Genomic DNA, 18,858 nt, shown 5'->3' with positions numbered 1-18,858 from the left:
AGGTATGTTGTACAATAACAACCTTATCTTGGTTATTACCTCACAGATCATAGGTATGTTGTACAATAACAGTCTTATCTTGGTAATTACCTCACAGATCATAGGTATGTTGTACAATAGCAGCCTTATCTTGGTTATTACCTCACAGATCATGGGTATGTTGTACAATAACAGTCTTATCTTGGTTATTACCTCACAGATCATAGGTATGTTGTACAATAGCAGCCTTATCTTGGTTATTACCTCACAGATCATAGGTATGTTGTACAATAACAGCCTTATCTTGGTTATTACCTCACAGATCATAGGTATGTGGTACAGTGACAGCCTTATCTTGGTTATTACCTCACAGATCATAGGTATGCTGTACAATAGCAGCCTTATCTTGGTTATTACCTCATAGATCATGGGTATGTTGTACAATAACAGTCTTATCTTGGTTATTACCTCACATATCATTGGTATGTTGTACAATAACAGCCTTATCTTGGTTATTACCTCACAGATCATAGGTATGTTGTACAATAACAGCCTAATCTTGGTTATTACCTCACAGATCATAGGTATGTGGTACAGTAACAGCCTTATCTTGGTTATTACCTCACAGATCATAGGTATGTTGTACAATAACAGCCTAATCTTGGTTATTACCTCACAGATCATAGGTATGTTGTACAATAACAGTCTTATCTTGGTTATTACCTCACAGATCATAGGTATGTTGTACAATAACTGTCTTATCATGGTTATTACCTCACAGATCATAGGTATGTTGTACAATAACAGTCCAAGTTTAGCTCACAGATCATAGGTATGTTGTACAATAACAGTCCAAGTTTACCTCACAGATCAAAGGTATTGGTATGTTGTACAATAATAGTCCAAGTTTACCTCACAGATCATAGGTATGTTGTACATAAACAGTCCAAGTTTACCTCACAGATCATAGGTATGTTGAACAATAACAACCTTATCTTGGTTATTACCTCACATATCATAGATATGTGGTACAATAACAGCCTTATCTTGGTTATTACCTCACAGATCATAGGTATGTGGTACAATAACAGCCTTATCTTGGTTATTACCTAACAGATCATAGGTATGTTGTAGAATAACAGTCCTAGTTTACCTCCCAGATCATAGGTATGTTGTACAATAACAGTCCAAGTTTACCTCACAGATCATAGGTATGTTGTACAATAACAGTCCAAGTTTACCTCACAGATCATAGGTTTGTTGTGCAATAACAGTCCAAGGTTACCTCACAGATCATAGGTATGTTGAACAATAACAACCTTATCTTGGTTATTACCTCACAGATCATAGATATGTTGTACAATAACAGCCTTATCTTGGTTATTACCTCACAGATCATAGGTATGTTGTACAATAACAGCCTTATCTTGGTTATTACCTCACAGATCATAGGTATGTTGTACAATAACAGTCCAAGTTTACCTCACAGATCATATGTCTGTTGTACAATAACCGCCTTATCTTGGTTATTACCTCACAGATCATAGGTATGTTGTACAATAACAACCTTATCTTGGTTATTACCTCACAGATCATAGATATGTTGTACAATAACAGCCTTATCTTGGTTATTACCTAACAGATCATTGGTATGTTGTACAATAACAGTCTTATCTTGGTTATTACCTCACAGATCATAGGTATGTTGTACAATAACAGCCTTATCTTGGTTATTACCTCACAGATCATAGATATGTTGTACAATAACAGCCTTATCTTGGTTATTACCTAACAGATCATAGGTATGTTGTACAATAACAGTCTTATCTTGGTTATTACCACCCAGATCATAGGTATGTTGTACAATAACAATCTTATCTTGGTTATTACCTCACAGATCATGTACAATAACAGTCTTATCTTGGTTATTACCACCCAGATCATAGGTATGTTGTACAATAACAATCTTATCTTGGTTATTACCTCACAGATCATGTACAATAACAACCTTATCTTGGTTATTACCTCACAGATCATAGATATGTTGTACAATAACAGCCTTATCTTGGTTATTACCTCACAGATCATAGGTATGTTGTACAATAACAGTCTTATCTTGGTTATTACCACCCAGATCATAGGTATGTTGTACAATAACAGTCTTATCTTGGTTATTACCTCACAGATCATAGGTATGTTGTACAATAACAGCCTTATCTTGGTTATTACCTCACAGATCATAGGTATGTGGTACAATAACAGCCTTATCTTGGTTATCACCTAACAGATCATTGGTATGTTGTACAATAACAGCCTTATCTTGGTTATTACCTCACAGATCATAGGTATGTTGTACAATAACATCCTTATCTTGGTTATTACCTCACAGATCATAGGTATGTTGTACAATAACAGCCTTATCTTGGTTATTACCTCACAGATCATGGGTATGTTGTACAATAACAGTCTTATCTTGGTTATTACCTCACAGATCATAGGTATGTTGTACAATAACAGCCTTATCTTGGTTATTACCTCACAGATCATAGGTATGTTGTGCAATAACAGTCCAAGTTTACCTCACAGATCATAGGTATGTCGTACAATAACAGCCTTATCTTGGTTATTACCTCACAGATCATAGGTATATTGTGCAATAACAGTCCAAGTTTTCCTTACAGATCATAGGTATGTTGTACAATAACAGTCCAAGTTTACCTCACAGATCATAGGTATGTTGTACAATAACAGTCCAAGTTTTCCTTACAGATCATAGGTATGTTGTACAATAACAGCCTTATCTTGGTTATTACCTCACAGATCATAGGTATGTTGTACAATAACAGCCTTATCTTTGTTATTACCTCACAGATCATAGGTATGTTGTACAATAACAGTCCAAGTTTACCTCACAGATCATATGTATGTTGTACAATAACAGCCTTATCTTGGTTATTACCTAACAGATCATGGGTATGTTGTACAATAACAGCCTTATCTTGGTTATCACCTCCCAGATCATAGGTATGTTGTACAATAACAGCCTTATCTTGGTTATTACCTAACAGATCATGGGTATGTTGTACAATAACAGCCTTATCTTGGTTATCACCTCCCAGATCATAGGTATGTTGTACAATAACAGCCTTATCTTGGTTATTACCTAACAGATCATGGGTATGTTGTACAATAACAGCCTTATCTTGGTTATTACCTCACAGATCATAGGTATGTTGTACAATAACAGCCTTATCTTGGTTATTACCTCACAGATCATTGGTATGTTGTACAATAACAGTCTTATCTTGGTTATTACCTCACAGATCATAGGTATGTTGTACAATAACAGCCTTATCTTGGTAATTACCTCACAGATCATAGGTATGTTGTACAATAACAACCTTATCTTGGCTATTACCTCACAGATCATAGGTATGTTCTGCAATAACAGTCCAAGTTTACCTCATAGATCATAGGTATGTTGTACAATAACAGTCCAAGTTTCCCTTACAGATCATAGTTATGTTGTACAATAAGAATCTTATTTTGGTTATTACCTCACAGATCATAGGTATGTTGTACAATAACAGTCTTATCTTAGTTATTACCTCACAGATCATAGATATGTTGTACAATAACAGTCTTATCTTGGTAATTACCTCACAGATCATAGGTATGTTGTACAATAACATCCTTATCTTGGTTATTACATCACAGATCATAGGTATGTTGTACAATAACATCCTTATCTTGGTTATTACATCACAGATCATAGGTATGTTGTACAATAACAGTCTTATCTTGGTTATTACATCACATATCATTGGTATGTTGTACAATAACAATCTTATTTTGGTTATTACCTCACAGATCATAGATATGTTGTACAATAACAGTATTATCTTGGTTATTACCTCGCAGATCATAGGTATGTTGTACAATAACAGTATTATCTTGGTTATTACCTCACAGATCATAGGTATGTTGTACAGTAACAGTCTTATCTTGGTTATTACCACCCAGATCATACGTATGTTGTACAATAACAGTCTTATCTTGGTTATTACCTCACATATCATTGGTATGTTGTACAATAACAACCTTATCTTGGTTATTACCTCACAGATCATAGGTATGTTGTACAATAGCAGCCTTATCTTGGTTATTACCTAACAGATCATAGGTATGTTGTACAATAACAGTCTTATCTTGGTTATTACCTCACATATCATAGGTATGTTGTACAATAACAGCCTTATCTTGGTTATTACATCACAGATCATAGGTATGTTGTACAATAACAGTCTTATCTTGGTTATTACCTCACATATCATAGGTATGTTGTACAATAACAGCCTTATCTTTGTTATTACCTCACGGATCATAGGCATGTTGTACAATAACAGCCTTATCTTGGTTATTACATCACAGATCATAGGTATGTTGTACAATAACAGCCTTATCTTGGTTATTACCTCACATATCATTGGTATGTTGTACAATAACAACCTTATCTTGGTTATTACCTCACAGATCATAGGTATGTTGTACAATAACAGTCTTATCTTGGTTATTACCTCACAGATCATAGGTATGTTGTATAATAACAGCCTTGTCTTGGTTATTACCTCACAGATCATAGGTATGTTGTACAATAACAACCTTATCTTGGTTATTACCTCACATATCATAGGTATGTTGTACAATAACAGTCTTATCTTGGTTATTACCTCACAGATCATAGGTATGTTGTACAATAACTGTCTTATCATGGTTATTACCTCACAGATCATAGGTATGTTGTACATAACAGTCCAAGTTTAGCTCACAGATCATAGGTATGTTGTACAATAACTGTCTTATCATGGTTATTACCTCACAGATCATAGGTATGTTGTACAATAACAGTCCAAGTTTACCTCACAGATCAAAGGTATTGGTATGTTGTACAATAAAAGTCCAAGTTAACCTCATAGATCAGTATGTTGTACATAACCAGTCCAAGTTTACCTCACAGATCATAGGTTTGTTGTACAATAACAGTCCAAGTTTACCTCACAGATCATAGGTATGTTGAACAATAACAACCTTATCTTGGTAATTACCTCACAGATCATAGATATGTTGTACAATAACAGCCTTATCTTGGTTATTACCTCACAGATCATAGGTGTGTGGTACAATAACAGCCTTATCTTGGTTATTACCTAACAGATCAAAGGTATGTTGTAGAAAAACAGTTCTAGTTTACCTCCCAGATCATAGGTATGTTGTACAATAACAGTCCAAGTTTACCTCACATATCATAGGTATGTTGTACAATAACAGTCCAAGTTTACCTCACAGTTCATAGGTATGTTGAACAATAACAACCTTATCTTGGTTATTACCTCACAGATCATAGATATGTTGTACAATAACAGCCTTATCTTGGTTATTACCTAACAGATCATAGGTATGTTGTACAATAACAGTCTTATCTTGGTTATTACCACCCAGATCATAGGTATGTTGTACAATAACAGTCTTATCTTGGTTATTACCTCACAGATCATAGGTATGTTGTACAATAACAGCCTTATCTTGGTTATTACCTCACAGATCATAGGTATGTGGTACAATAACAGCCTTATCTTGGTTATCACCTAACAGATCATTGGTATGTTGTACGATAACAGCCTTATCTTGGTTATTACCTCACAGATCATAGGTATGTTGTGCAATAACAGTCCAAGTTTACCTCACAGATCATAGGTATGTCGTACAATAACAGCCTTATCTTGGTTATTACCTCACAGATCATAGGTATGTTGTGCAATAACAGTCCAAGTTTACCTCACAGATCATAGGTATGTCGTACAATAACAGCCTTATCTTGGTTATTACCTCACAGATCATAGGTATATTGTGCAATAACAGTCCAAGTTTACCTCACAGATCATAGGTATGTTGTATAATAATGCCTTATCTTGGTTATTACCTCACATATCATAGGTATGTTGTACAATAACAGTCTTATCTTGGTTATTACCTCACAGATCATAGGTATGTTGTACAATAACAGCCTTATCTTGGTTATTACCTCACAGATCATAGGTATGTTATACAATAACAGCCTTATCTTGGTTATTACCTCACAGATCATAGGTATGTTGTACAATAACAGTCTTATCTTGGTTATTACCTCACAGATCATAGGTATGTTGTACAATAACAATCTTATCTTGGTTATTACCTCACAGATCATAGGTATGTTGTACAATAACAGTCTTATCTTGGTTATTACCTAACAGATCATAGGTATGTTGTACAATAACAGTCTTATCTTGGTTATTACCTCACGGATCATAGGTATGTTGTACAATAACAACCTTATCTTGGTTATTACCTCACAGATCATAGGTATGTTGTACAATAACAGCCTTATCTTAGTTATTACTTCACAGATCATAGGTATGTTGTACAATAACAGTCTTATCTTGGTTATTACCTCACAGATCATAGGCATGTTGTACAATAACAGTCTTATATTTGTTATTACCTCACAGATCATAGGTATGTTGTATAATAACAGCCTTATCTTTGTTATTACCTCACAGATCATAGATATGTTGTACAATAACAGTCTTATCATGGTTATTACCTCACAGATCATAGGTTTGTTGTACAATAAGTCCAAGTTTACCTCATAGATCATAGGTATGTTGTACAATAACAGTCATAGTTTACCTCCCAGATCATAGGTATGTTGTACAATAACAGTCTTATCTTGGTTATTACCTCACAGATCATAGGTATGTTGTACAATAACAGTCTTATCTTGGTTATTACCTCACGGATCATAGGTATGTTGTACAATAACAACCTTATCTTGGTTATTACCTCACAGATCATAGGTATGTTGTACAATAACAGCCTTATCTTAGTTATTACTTCACAGATCATAGGTATGTTGTACAATAACAGCCTTATCTTTGTTATTACCTCACAGATCATAGGCATGTTGTACAATAACAGTCTTATCTTTGTTATTACCTCACAGATCATAGGTATGTTGTATAATAACAGCCTTATCTTTGTTATTACCTCACAGATCATAGATATGTTGTACAATAACAGTCTTATCATGGTTATTACCTCACAGATCATAGGTTTGTTGTACAATAAGTCCAAGTTTACCTCATAGATCATAGGTATGTTGTACAATAACAGTCATAGTTTACCTCCCAGATCATAGGTATGTTGTACAATAACAGTCTTATCTTGGTTATTACCTCACAGATCATAGGTATGTTGTACAATAACAGCCTTATCTTGGTTATTACCTCACAGATCATAGGTATGTGGTACAGTGACAGCCTTATCTTGGTTATTACCTAACAGATCATAGGTATGTTGTACAATAACAGCCTTATCTTTGTTATTACCTCACAGATCATAGGTATGTTGTACAATAACAGCCTTATCTTGGTTATTTTCTCACAGATCATAGGTATGTTGTACCATAACAGTCTTATTTTGGTTATTACCTCACAGATCATAGATATGGTGTGCAATAACAGCCTTTTCTTGGTTATTACCTCACAGATCATAGATATGTTGTACAATAACAACCTTATCTTGGTTATTACCTCACAGATCATGTACAATAACAGCCTTATCTTGGTTATTACCTCACATATCATGTATAATAACAGCCTTATCTTGGTTATTACCTCACAGATTATAGGTACAGTGTATGTTGTACAATAACAGCCTTATCTTGGTTATTACCTCACAGATCATAGATATATTGTATAATAATGCCTTATCTTGGTTATTACCTCACAGATCATAGATATGTTGTACAATAACAACCTTATCTTGGTTATTACCTCACAGATCATGTACAATAACAGCCTTATCTTGGTTATTACCTCACAGATCATATGTACAGTGTATGTTGTACAATAACAACCTTATCTTGGTTATTACCACCTGTCTTTCATTAGAATACCGGGTAGTCATGTTTTTTGTGTGCATATGGTATACTGTAAAGGAGCTTATTTAATCACAGTTTAAATTTAGGCAATTTGAGCGTCAATTTTTTTCTTTGAATCTGGTCTTCTTTTAGATTGAATTTATTCAAAGAGACAATTTTACAATTATAGCTTTAAATGATCTCCTGTTCTAACAGCAAACAAATTCTCTCAAAGATTCACTGCTTTACAGTTTCTTGATGATTTTATGTACAGTTCAGCACATATAAAACATCACCAAAAGTCATATTGATAATTTTTTGTCATTTTCCTTGTTAAATTTTTGGAACCCAAATTACATAAAAAGTTTTATAGCTTAAAAGCAAAAAATACAGGAACAGGCACTTTTTCATTTATTAAAATATATTTTGATCTGTTATAGATACATAATTGAATTAACTTACAATATGTTTTTGATTCAAATTTTTTTTTAATGATTTTTGCCACATACCCATGATACTTGATTGTGATTAATGATATGACCAATCATATTTTTGCATACTGTTACTTTATTATGTGCATGCTAGATATATATATTGGGATACATATTGATATAAAAATAAAAAGATGTGGTATAATTGCCAATGAGACAACTCAACATCAGAGGCTTAATGACACAGAAATTAACAACTATAGGTCACCCACCTTCAACAATGAACAAGGCCCATACCACATAGTCGGCTAAAAAAAGCCCTGAAATGACAATGTAAAACAACGTCCATTTTGTTCAGCAACTAAAATTTCATCGCTATTTTGAAAGACTATACCAGTAGATTTGGTTCATTATTGGTATAGAAATTTTTACTCAAGATTTTACTCAAAAAGAAAACGACAATAAGAAAGAAAGAAAAAAGAATGTTGTGTAATAAATTTAGTTTTAAAATCTTTTGTATAAATTGATTAAATTTAAATTGTACTTTGATAACATTTCAGTACGAATGACCTTGGGAATATTTGTTCTGATTGGATTGATAACATTTGGAAATGCTGTCGGTGAAAAGCTTGGTACTGGTGTAAAGAAATGGTTGTTTATTATAATGATATCACAGTTCCACTTCATGTTTTATATCACTCGGCCATTACCAAATATTTTTGCTTTAGTTCTTGGTGAGTATAGAAATGGTTAAAGAAAAAGCTATTTAACTGTTTGATAAATAATGTAAAAAAATACTTGGCAAATATATGACATATATGCAAACAGCCAATATTCGTAAAGAATATGTGATGATGTCCATTGATATGGTCACTTACCACCAATTAGATTACGTTATAAAAATATGGAGATGTGGTATGATTGTCAATGAAACTATTCACCAGGGTCCTAATAATGTGAATGTCATTGTTTTAAAAAATATACAAAAAGGAATTGAACTCAACATTCAGCAAACTACTGTCATAGATAATCTTATATTGTATGTACATGAATTCAATACTTGGTATGTACATGAATTCAATACTTGGTATGTACATGAATTCAATACTTGGTATGTACATGAATTCAATACTTGGAATGTACATGAATTCAATACTTGGTATGTACATGAATTCAATACTTGGTATGTACACGAGTTCAATACTTGGTATGTATGGGAATTCAATACTTGGTATGTACATGAATTCAATACTTGGTATATATATATGAATTCTATAATTGGCATGAACATGATTTCTATATACAGTATTTTTATATGAATTCCATATATTGGTATTTACTCTAAACTCAGAAATTTTTGCGATATTTTTTTATTGCGAAAAATGCGAATGTTAAAATCGTAAATTTAAGCTTTCATTTTGATTTTTTTATGATTTAAACAGGATTTTTCTCAATATCATAATAATTTAAAATCACATATTACTTTAAAATGACAAAATCTCATAAATGAATTTTCTGAATTTACAGTACACGAATTCCATATTTGATATTTACATTGATTACATATTTGGTATTTGTATTGATTACATATTTGGTATTAACTTTGATTTCATATTTGGTATTTACATTGATTACCTATTTGGTATTTGGTATTTACATATTTAAATTGTGATTTGGTATTTAAATTGATTCCATATTTGGTATTTAAATTAATTCCATTTCTGTTAAGTGCAAAAACCATCCAGACAACAGAGTTTTGCATAATGAACAATAAGATTATATTGTTAATGTGTTAATAAATACAGGTACTGATAATTGAAAATTGTAAATTCACAAATTATCATTTGTTTTAATTATGAAATATATTTTCAGTTTTGTTGGCTTTGGGAGGCTGGTTAAGAGGTCAACATATACGATTCCTTTGGTGTTCAGGGGCAGCCATTTTGATTTTTAGAGCAGAACTTACATTGTACCTAGGACAGATTCTTCTGATTGAACTATTTAGTAAACGGTTATCATTCAAGAAACTGTTGACCTATGGAGTACCTGCTGCAGTCACTTTTATAGGTAAAACTATGCAATTACAAATTACTCATAGCAACATGTTATAAAATAGTTACAATTTACCTATAGTCTTAGTTATTGACAGTCGGTATTATTGATACAGAGAAGTAATATCTTAAGTGATCAATAAACATCAGCATAGAAGTTATCTCTCTGCATTAACCAGAGGAATTTTTTTTTTCAAAGCTCATCTAAGAACTTTGTGAACTTTTTTCTCAAAATTACATTTCTTTTTTTAATGGTTTTCTTCGTCTTGAAGGATTTTCTATGAAATATGGCAGAATTATGTTAAAAGATTAATGTTTTGTTTCTTTATAGGGTTAACTTTACGCATTGACAGTTATTTGTGGCAGAGATTGATATGGCCGGAAGCTGAAGTTTTCTGGTACAACACAGTTTTAAATAAAAGTTCACAGTGGGGAGTATCCTTTAAAGTTGTAATGGAGAAGTTTCTTGTTTCTGAGATGAAAACAGGAAAACAATACAATAAAAAGATATAAAAAGAAGACAAATAGACAAATAACAGTCCTTAAAGCACTACTCAGTAAAATGAAAAATGTACCAAGAGTATCCCCACCAAAACCGGGGCAAACTTGTGTGTTTGGGAAAGAGGTTCCTGCCCCACTAATGGCACCTGAGATGTCTCTTATTACAACTTTAAATGCAGTAATTTGCACTTATTATTTTGTAATTTTCTCAGCAACTAAAAGTCTAAGCTTCTTGATATTTGATACCAAGTTTAAATTAGTAGGCTATACTATGTAACACATTTCAGATCTGACACTTATCTATTTGAATGATTTCATGTTCACCACATACATATATAAAGAGATGTGGTATGATTGCCTAGGGAACTCAGTTGTAGTCCAACTACTGTATCACTGGCTTGTTATATAACACTGATCAGTATGATTACCAATAAGACAACTACCAACAATTGAAAAAAATGAATTCTATTGATGTTTTAGGTCACTGTATGGTCTTCAATAATGAGCTGTAGTATTATATTGTTAGCTTGTAAAGACCATGGCATGAAAAAAAATTGAGAAAAAAATCAAAAGAGCTACAGGAGAAATTTGTTCTTTAAAATATTATTAACCATTATTTTGTAAATGCCATCAAAACCCTAAGGTACAGACTTAATATCTAAATCTTCCAAGGTTTATATACTTTTGAGATACACAAAATATAGTGCATTGATCATAACATTCTAAACATCCTATTCATGAACTTTCTCAGAAATTTATCAATGAAACAAATGCCCAGATATTCAAGTTACTAAACGATTGTATACTTGTCGAGAGAATTACATAACATCAAAATTCTGTTCTTAAAATATCAATGGTGTCATTGTTCAAGAAATTTTTGACACTGGAGTTATCTTCCTTTGTCCATATATACACAATTACATCCAATATATTTACAATGCAATATTTAATTTACTTCCCGCTAAAAAATTATTACAATTTTTACCCTTCAATGCTTACAAGCACTTTGATGTTATGTGTTGTAGGTGTAGGACAGACAGTCAACAGAACCTGTCTCCAATTTAAATTAGCTTTAATATTTCTCTGTTACATCTATATTGTTCAGTGGTAAAGACTTGTTGCACAATAAACACGTGGCAATTGTTTACAAACACTTTCAACATGTACACGTGATCATGTTATAGGCGCTTTTTGAATGGATGCAGCGAGTATCTACTGCAACCAATAAAAATCCTTACCTTGTGTCTCCGAAATATTATCTCAATCCGCCAAGGGTGAAGCGAGCGGGAGTGGATCGTAACCCTTGGCTAGCGAAGATGCACAATGACCTATAGTTGTAAATTGGTGTGTTATTTGATCTCTTGAAGAGAGTTAATTGTCTCATTGGCAATCTTATCACATGTTGCCCCTATTGACATGAAATCATAAGGTCTCTCTTATGTGTACATAGCATTACAGATAATTTTCCTTAATATGATCAGACATTACCATTTTTCTGGTATTTTTACTCTGCCATTCCCAGATGTCTTCTCCTTAGTCTGTTCCTGGTGCCTTTAGGGTTAATTCTGACACCACAGACAAGGATAATGATATACCCAGCATTGGTATTTGTATTTCTGTTCTCTATCCTGCCTCATAAAGAGCTGAGGTTTATCATCTATGTTGTACCAGTATTAAATGTGGCTGCAGCCTGTGCAATGTCTAGATTGTGAGTATACACAGGTTCTCTATATAAGTATTACTGGTAAATATGGCTGCAGCCTGTACAATGTCTAGATTGTGAGTATACATAGGCTCTCTAAGTATTACTGGTAAATATGGCTGCAGCCTGTGCAATGTCTAGATTGTGAGTATACATAGGTTCTCTAAGTATTACTGGTAAATATAGCTGCAGCCTGTGCAATGTCTAGATTGTGAGTATACATAGGTTCTCTAAGTATTACTGGTAAATATGGCTGCAGCCTGTGCAATGTCTAGATTGTGAGTATACACAGGCTCTTTAAGTATTACTGGTAAATATGGCTGCAGCCTGTGCAATGTCTAGATTGTGAGTATACATAGGTTCTCTATATAAGTATTACTGGTAAATATAGCTGCAGCCTGTGCAATGTCTAGATTGTGAGTATACACAGGTTCTCTATATAAGTATTACTGGTAAATATGGCTGCAGCCTGTGAAATGTCTAGATTGTGAGTATACATAGGTTCTCTAAGTATTACTGGTAAATATAGCTGCAGCCTGTGCAATGTCTGGATTGTGAGTATACACAGGTTCTCTATATAAGTATTACTGGTAAATATGGCTGCAGCCTGTGCAATGTCTAGATTGTGAGTATACACAGGTCCTCTATATAAGTATTACTGGTAAATATGGCTGCAGCCTGTACAATGTCTAGATTGTGAGTATACACAGATTCTCTAAGTATTACTGGTAAATATGGCTGCAGCCTGTACAATGTCTAGGTTGTGAGTATACACAGATTCTCTATATAAGTATTACTGGTAAATATGGCTGCAGCCTGTGCAATGTCTAGATTGTGAGTATACATAGGTTCTCTAAGTATTACTGGTAAATATAGCTGCAGCCTGTACAATGTCTAGATTGTGAGTATACATAGGCTCTCTAAGTATTACTGGTAAATATGGCTGCAGCCTGTGCAATGTCTAGATTGTGAGTATACATAGGTTCTCTAAGTATTACTGGTAAATATAGCTGCAGCCTGTGCAATGTCTAGATTGTGAGTATACATAGGCTCTCTAAGTATTACTGGTAAATATGGCTGCAGCCTGTGTAATGTCTAGATTGTGAGTATACATAAGCTCTCTAAGTATTACTGGTAAATATGGCTGCAGCCTGTGCAATGTCTAGATTGTGAGTATACATAGGCTCTCTAAGTATTACTGGTAAATATGGCTGCAGCCTGTGCAATGTCTAGATTGTGAGTATACATAGGTTCTCTAAGTATTACTGGTAAATATGGCTGCAGCCTGTGCAATGTCTAGATTGTGAGTATACACAGGCTCTTTAAGTATTACTGGTAAATATGGCTGCAGCCTGTGCAATGTCTAGATTGTGAGTATACATAGGTTCTCTATATAAGTATTACTGGTAAATATAGCTGCAGCCTGTGCAATGTCTAGATTGTGAGTATACACAGGTTCTCTATATAAGTATTACTGGTAAATATGGCTGCAGCCTGTGCAATGTCTAGATTGTGAGTATACATAGGTTCTCTAAGTATTACTGGTAAATATAGCTGCAGCCTGTGCAATGTCTGGATTGTGAGTATACACAGGTTCTCTATATAAGTATTACTGGTAAATATGGCTGCAGCCTGTGCAATGTCTAGATTGTGAGTATACACAGGTCCTCTATATAAGTATTACTGGTAAATATGGCTGCAGCCTGTACGATGTCTAGATTGTGAGTATACACAGATTCTCTAAGTATTACTGGTAAATATGGCTGCAGCCTGTACAATGTCTAGGTTGTGAGTATACACAGATTCTCTATATAAGTATTACTGGTAAATATGGCTGCAGCCTGTGCAATGTCTAGATTGTGAGTATACATAGGTTCTCTAAGTACTACTGGTAAATATAGCTGCAGCCTGTGCAATGTCTAGATTGTGAGTATACATAGGTTCTCTAAGTATTACTGGTAAATATGGCTGCAGCCTGTGTAATGTCTAGATTGTGAGTATACATAGGTTCTCTATATAAGTATTACTGGTAAATATAGCTGCAGCCTGTGCAATGTCTAGATTGTGAGTATACACAGGTTCTCTATATAAGTATCACTGGTAAATATGGCTGCAGCCTGTGCAATGTCTAGATTGTGAGTATACATAGGTTCTCTAAGTATTACTGGTAAATATAGCTGCAGCCTGTGCAATGTCTGGATTGTGAGTATACACAGGTTCTCTATATAAGTATTACTGGTAAATATGGCTGCAGCCTGTGCAATGTCTAGATTGTGAGTATACACAGGTCCTCTATATAAGTATTACTGGTAAATATGGCTGCAGCCTGTACAATGTCTAGATTGTGAGTATACACAGATTCTCTAAGTATTACTGGTAAATATGGCTGCAGCCTGTACAATGTCTAGGTTGTGAGTATACACAGATTCTCTATATAAGTATTACTGGTAAATATGGCTGCAGCCTGTGCAATGTCTAGATTGTGAGTATACATAGGTTCTCTAAGTACTACTGGTAAATATAGCTGCAGCCTGTGCAATGTCTAGATTGTGAGTATACATAGGTTCTCTAAGTATTACTGGTAAATATGGCTGCAGCCTGTGCAATGTCTAGATTGTGAGTATACATAGGCTCTCTAAGTATTACTGGTAAATATGGCTGCAGCCTGTGCAATGTCTAGATTGTGAGTATACATAGGTTCTCTAAGTATTACTGGTAAATATGGCTGCAGCCTGTGCAATGTCTAGATTGTGAGTATACACAGGCTCTCTAAGTATTACTGGTAAATATGGCTGCAGCCTGTGCAATGTCTAGATTGTGAGTATACACAGGTTCTCTATATAAGTATTACTGGTAAATATGGCTGCAGCCTGTGCAATGTCTAGATTGTGAGTATACACAGGTTCTCTATATAAGTATTACTGGTAAATATAGCTGCAGCCTGTACAATGTCTAGATTGTGAGTATACATAGGCTCTCTAAGTATTACTGGTAAATATGGCTGCAGCCTGTGCAATGTCTAGATTGTGAGTATACATAGGCTCTCTAAGTATTACTGGTAAATATGGCTGCAGCCTGTGCAATGTCTAGATTGTGAGTATACATAGGCTCTCTAAGTATTACTGGTAAATATGGCTGCAGCCTGTGCAATGTCTAGATTGTGAGTATACACAGGTTCTCTATATAAGTATTACTGGTAAATATGGCTGCAGCCTGTGCAATGTCTAGATTGTGAGTATACACAGGCTCTCTAAGTATTACTGGTAAATATGGCTGCAGCCTGTGCAATGTCTAGATTGTGAGTATACATAGGTTCTCTAAGTATTACTGGTAAATATGGCTGCAGCCTGTGCAATGTCTAGATTGTGAGTATACACAGGCTCTCTAAGTATTACTGGTAAATATGGCTGCAGCCTGTGCAATGTCTAGATTGTGAGTATACACAGGTTCTCTATATAAGTATTACTGGTAAATATGGCTGCAGCCTGTGCAATGTCTAGATTGTGAGTATACACAGGTTCTCTATATAAGTATTACTGGTAAATATGGCTGCAGCCTGTGTAATGTCTAGATTGTGAGTATACACAGATTCTCTAAGTATTACTGGTAAATATAGCTGCAGCCTGTACAATGTCTAGATTGTGAGTATACACAGGTTCTCTATATAAGTATTGCTGGTAAATATGGCTGCAGCCTGTGCAATGTCTAGATTGTGAGTATACACAGGCTCTCTAAGTATTACTGGTAAATATGGCTGCAGCCTGTGCAATGTCTAGATTGTGAGTATACACAGGTTCTCTATATAAGTATTACTGGTAAATATGGCTGCAGCCTGTGCAATGTCTAGATTGTGAGTATACACAGATTCTCTTAGTATTACTGGTAAATATAGCTGCAGCCTGTACAATGTCTAGATTGTGAGTATACACAGGTTCTCTATATAAGTATTGCTGGTAAATATGGCTGCAGCCTGTGCAATGTCTAGATTGTGAGTATACACATGTTCTCTATATAAGTATTGCTGGTAAATATGGCTGCAGCCTGTGCAATGTCTAGATTGTGAGTATACACAGGTTCTCTATATAAGTATAACTGGTAAATATGACTGCAGCCTGTGCAATGTCTAGATTGTGAGTATACACAGGTTCTCTATATAAGTATTGCTGGTAAATATGGCTGCAGCCTGTGCAATGTCTAGATTGTGAGTATACACAGATTCTCTATATAAGTATTGCTGGTAAATATGGCTGCAGCCTGTGCAATGTCTAGATTGTGAGTATACACAGATTCTCTATATAAGTATTACTGGTAAATATAGCTGCAGCATGTGCTATATAAAATAATGAGATGTGGTATGATTGCCAATGAGAAAAAGTTAAAATGAAGTGCATTTAAGCAACCAAAGACCTCTGTATTACCATCAACAATGAGAAAAACTCCAACTGTATAGTCATCTGCAGTATAAAAGATCTATACATTAAAAATGTGTAATAATTCAAGTGAGAAAAAATAATTGCCTGATTTATGGTAATACAATTTACCAAAACCAAAAAAAATGTTATACATGTACTAACGACAACAACTGTATTAAAGGATCTTGACTTGGGATGGGCATATAAAGCATGGAGCTGGATTAAACCTGTATGCGACAGTGGTGTAACAGTACAACATAAGAACAAACTGTAAAAGTCAGTTGCAATTGGCTTAACTCAAAGATTGGTACAAGGCTTAAAGAATAATAAACATGAAAAAAAAAATATAGACACAAAGCACCAATATAAGAGTACTGACAGTTACGGAAATCAAGTCCAATGCTGTTCTTTCATTACCTCTTTTGATTTTACAGATGGAATAATAGAAATAAGTCAGCATTACGAATGTTACTAGCTATTGGTGCAGTTCTACATTTACTGGGAAATCTGGTAGGAACTGGTGTGTTTCTGACTGTATCACATTACAATTATCCTGGAGGTGAAGCCATCATGCTTATCCAAAAATCACAATTATCTACATTGAGTGAGTAACATAGAATATATCCCATTACAATTAACCTGGAGGTGAAGCCATCATGCTTATCCAAATATCACAATTATCTACATTGAGTGAGTAACATAGAATATATCCCATTACAATTAACCTGGAGGTGAAGCCATCATGCTTATCCAAAAATCACAATTATCTACATTGAGTGAGTAACATAGAATATATCCCATTACAATTAACCTGGAGGTGAAGCCATCATGCTTATCCAAATATCACAATTATCTACATTGAGTGAGTAACATAGAATATATCCCATTACAATTAACCTGGAGGTGAAGCCATCATGCTTATCCAAAAATCACAATTATCTACATTGAGTGAGTAACATAGAATATATCCCATTACAATTAACCTGGAGGTGAAGCCATCATGCTTATCCAAATATCACAATTATCTAATTCAAGTGAGTAACATAGAATATATCCCATTACAATTAACCTGGAGGTGAAGCCATCATGCTTATCCAAAAATCACAATTATCTACATTGAGTGAGTAACATAGAATATATCCCATTACAATTAATCTGGAGGTGAAGCCATCATGCTTATCCAAAAATCACAATTATCTACATTGAGTGAGTAACATAGAATATATCCCATTACAATTAACCTGGAGGTGAAGCCATCATGCTTATCCAAATATCACAATTATCTAATTCAAGTGAGTAACATAGAATAGATCCCATTACAATTAACCTGGAGGTGAAGCCATCATGCTTATCCAAAAATCACAATTATCTACATCAAGTGAGTTACATAGAATATATCCCATTACAATTAACCTGGAGGTGAAGCCATCATGCTTATCCAAAAATCACAATTATCTACATCAAGTGAGTTACATAGAATATATCCCATTACAATTATCTGGGAGGTGAAGCCATCATGCTTATCCAAAAATCACAATTATCTACATCAAGTGAGTTACATAGAAAAGACACTGTTCTTTACTTTCTCCAACCATAATTAATCATGATTGCCAGCTTTCCTATTGAAGGTAGTGGGTCTCTCTGGCTTCCTCCACCAATATCAACTGGTTGCCATAATGAAGCCGGGTGTTCAAACAAAAAGTTGTTAAACAATTCTGTGTAAACCAAATTTCAGGAGCTGTCTTAAACATTCAGCCAGATGATATATTTTGCCCTGATGAAGACCTCACTGTGCTTTTGAGATGAAGAACATCAATACAAG

At 34.2% G+C, this 18,858-nt stretch overlaps 1 protein-coding gene across 2 annotated transcripts in view; it reads left to right on the top strand.

Moving 5' to 3' along the window:
- Positions 1 to 18,858, top strand: part of LOC134715030 (probable Dol-P-Man:Man(7)GlcNAc(2)-PP-Dol alpha-1,6-mannosyltransferase) — a 34,414-nt gene that overhangs the window by 10,771 nt on the left and 4,785 nt on the right. For both annotated transcript variants that reach the window (XM_063576891.1, XM_063576883.1), the window contains exons 4-8: positions 8,931 to 9,104; positions 10,243 to 10,437; positions 10,753 to 10,856; positions 12,404 to 12,630; positions 17,471 to 17,640. In XM_063576891.1, coding sequence (XP_063432961.1) covers positions 8,931 to 9,104; positions 10,243 to 10,437; positions 10,753 to 10,856; positions 12,404 to 12,630; positions 17,471 to 17,640 — 870 coding nt within the window. The remainder of the gene's footprint in view (positions 1 to 8,930; positions 9,105 to 10,242; positions 10,438 to 10,752; positions 10,857 to 12,403; positions 12,631 to 17,470; positions 17,641 to 18,858) is intronic.

The sequence above is a fragment of the Mytilus trossulus genome, chromosome 1 (genome assembly GCF_036588685.1).
Source record: "Mytilus trossulus isolate FHL-02 chromosome 1, PNRI_Mtr1.1.1.hap1, whole genome shotgun sequence".
NCBI classification, from domain to species: Eukaryota; Metazoa; Mollusca; class Bivalvia; order Mytilida; family Mytilidae; genus Mytilus; species Mytilus trossulus.
Note: the sequence above shows the minus strand (reverse complement) of the source record. Positions and strands in the feature narration are given on the sequence as shown.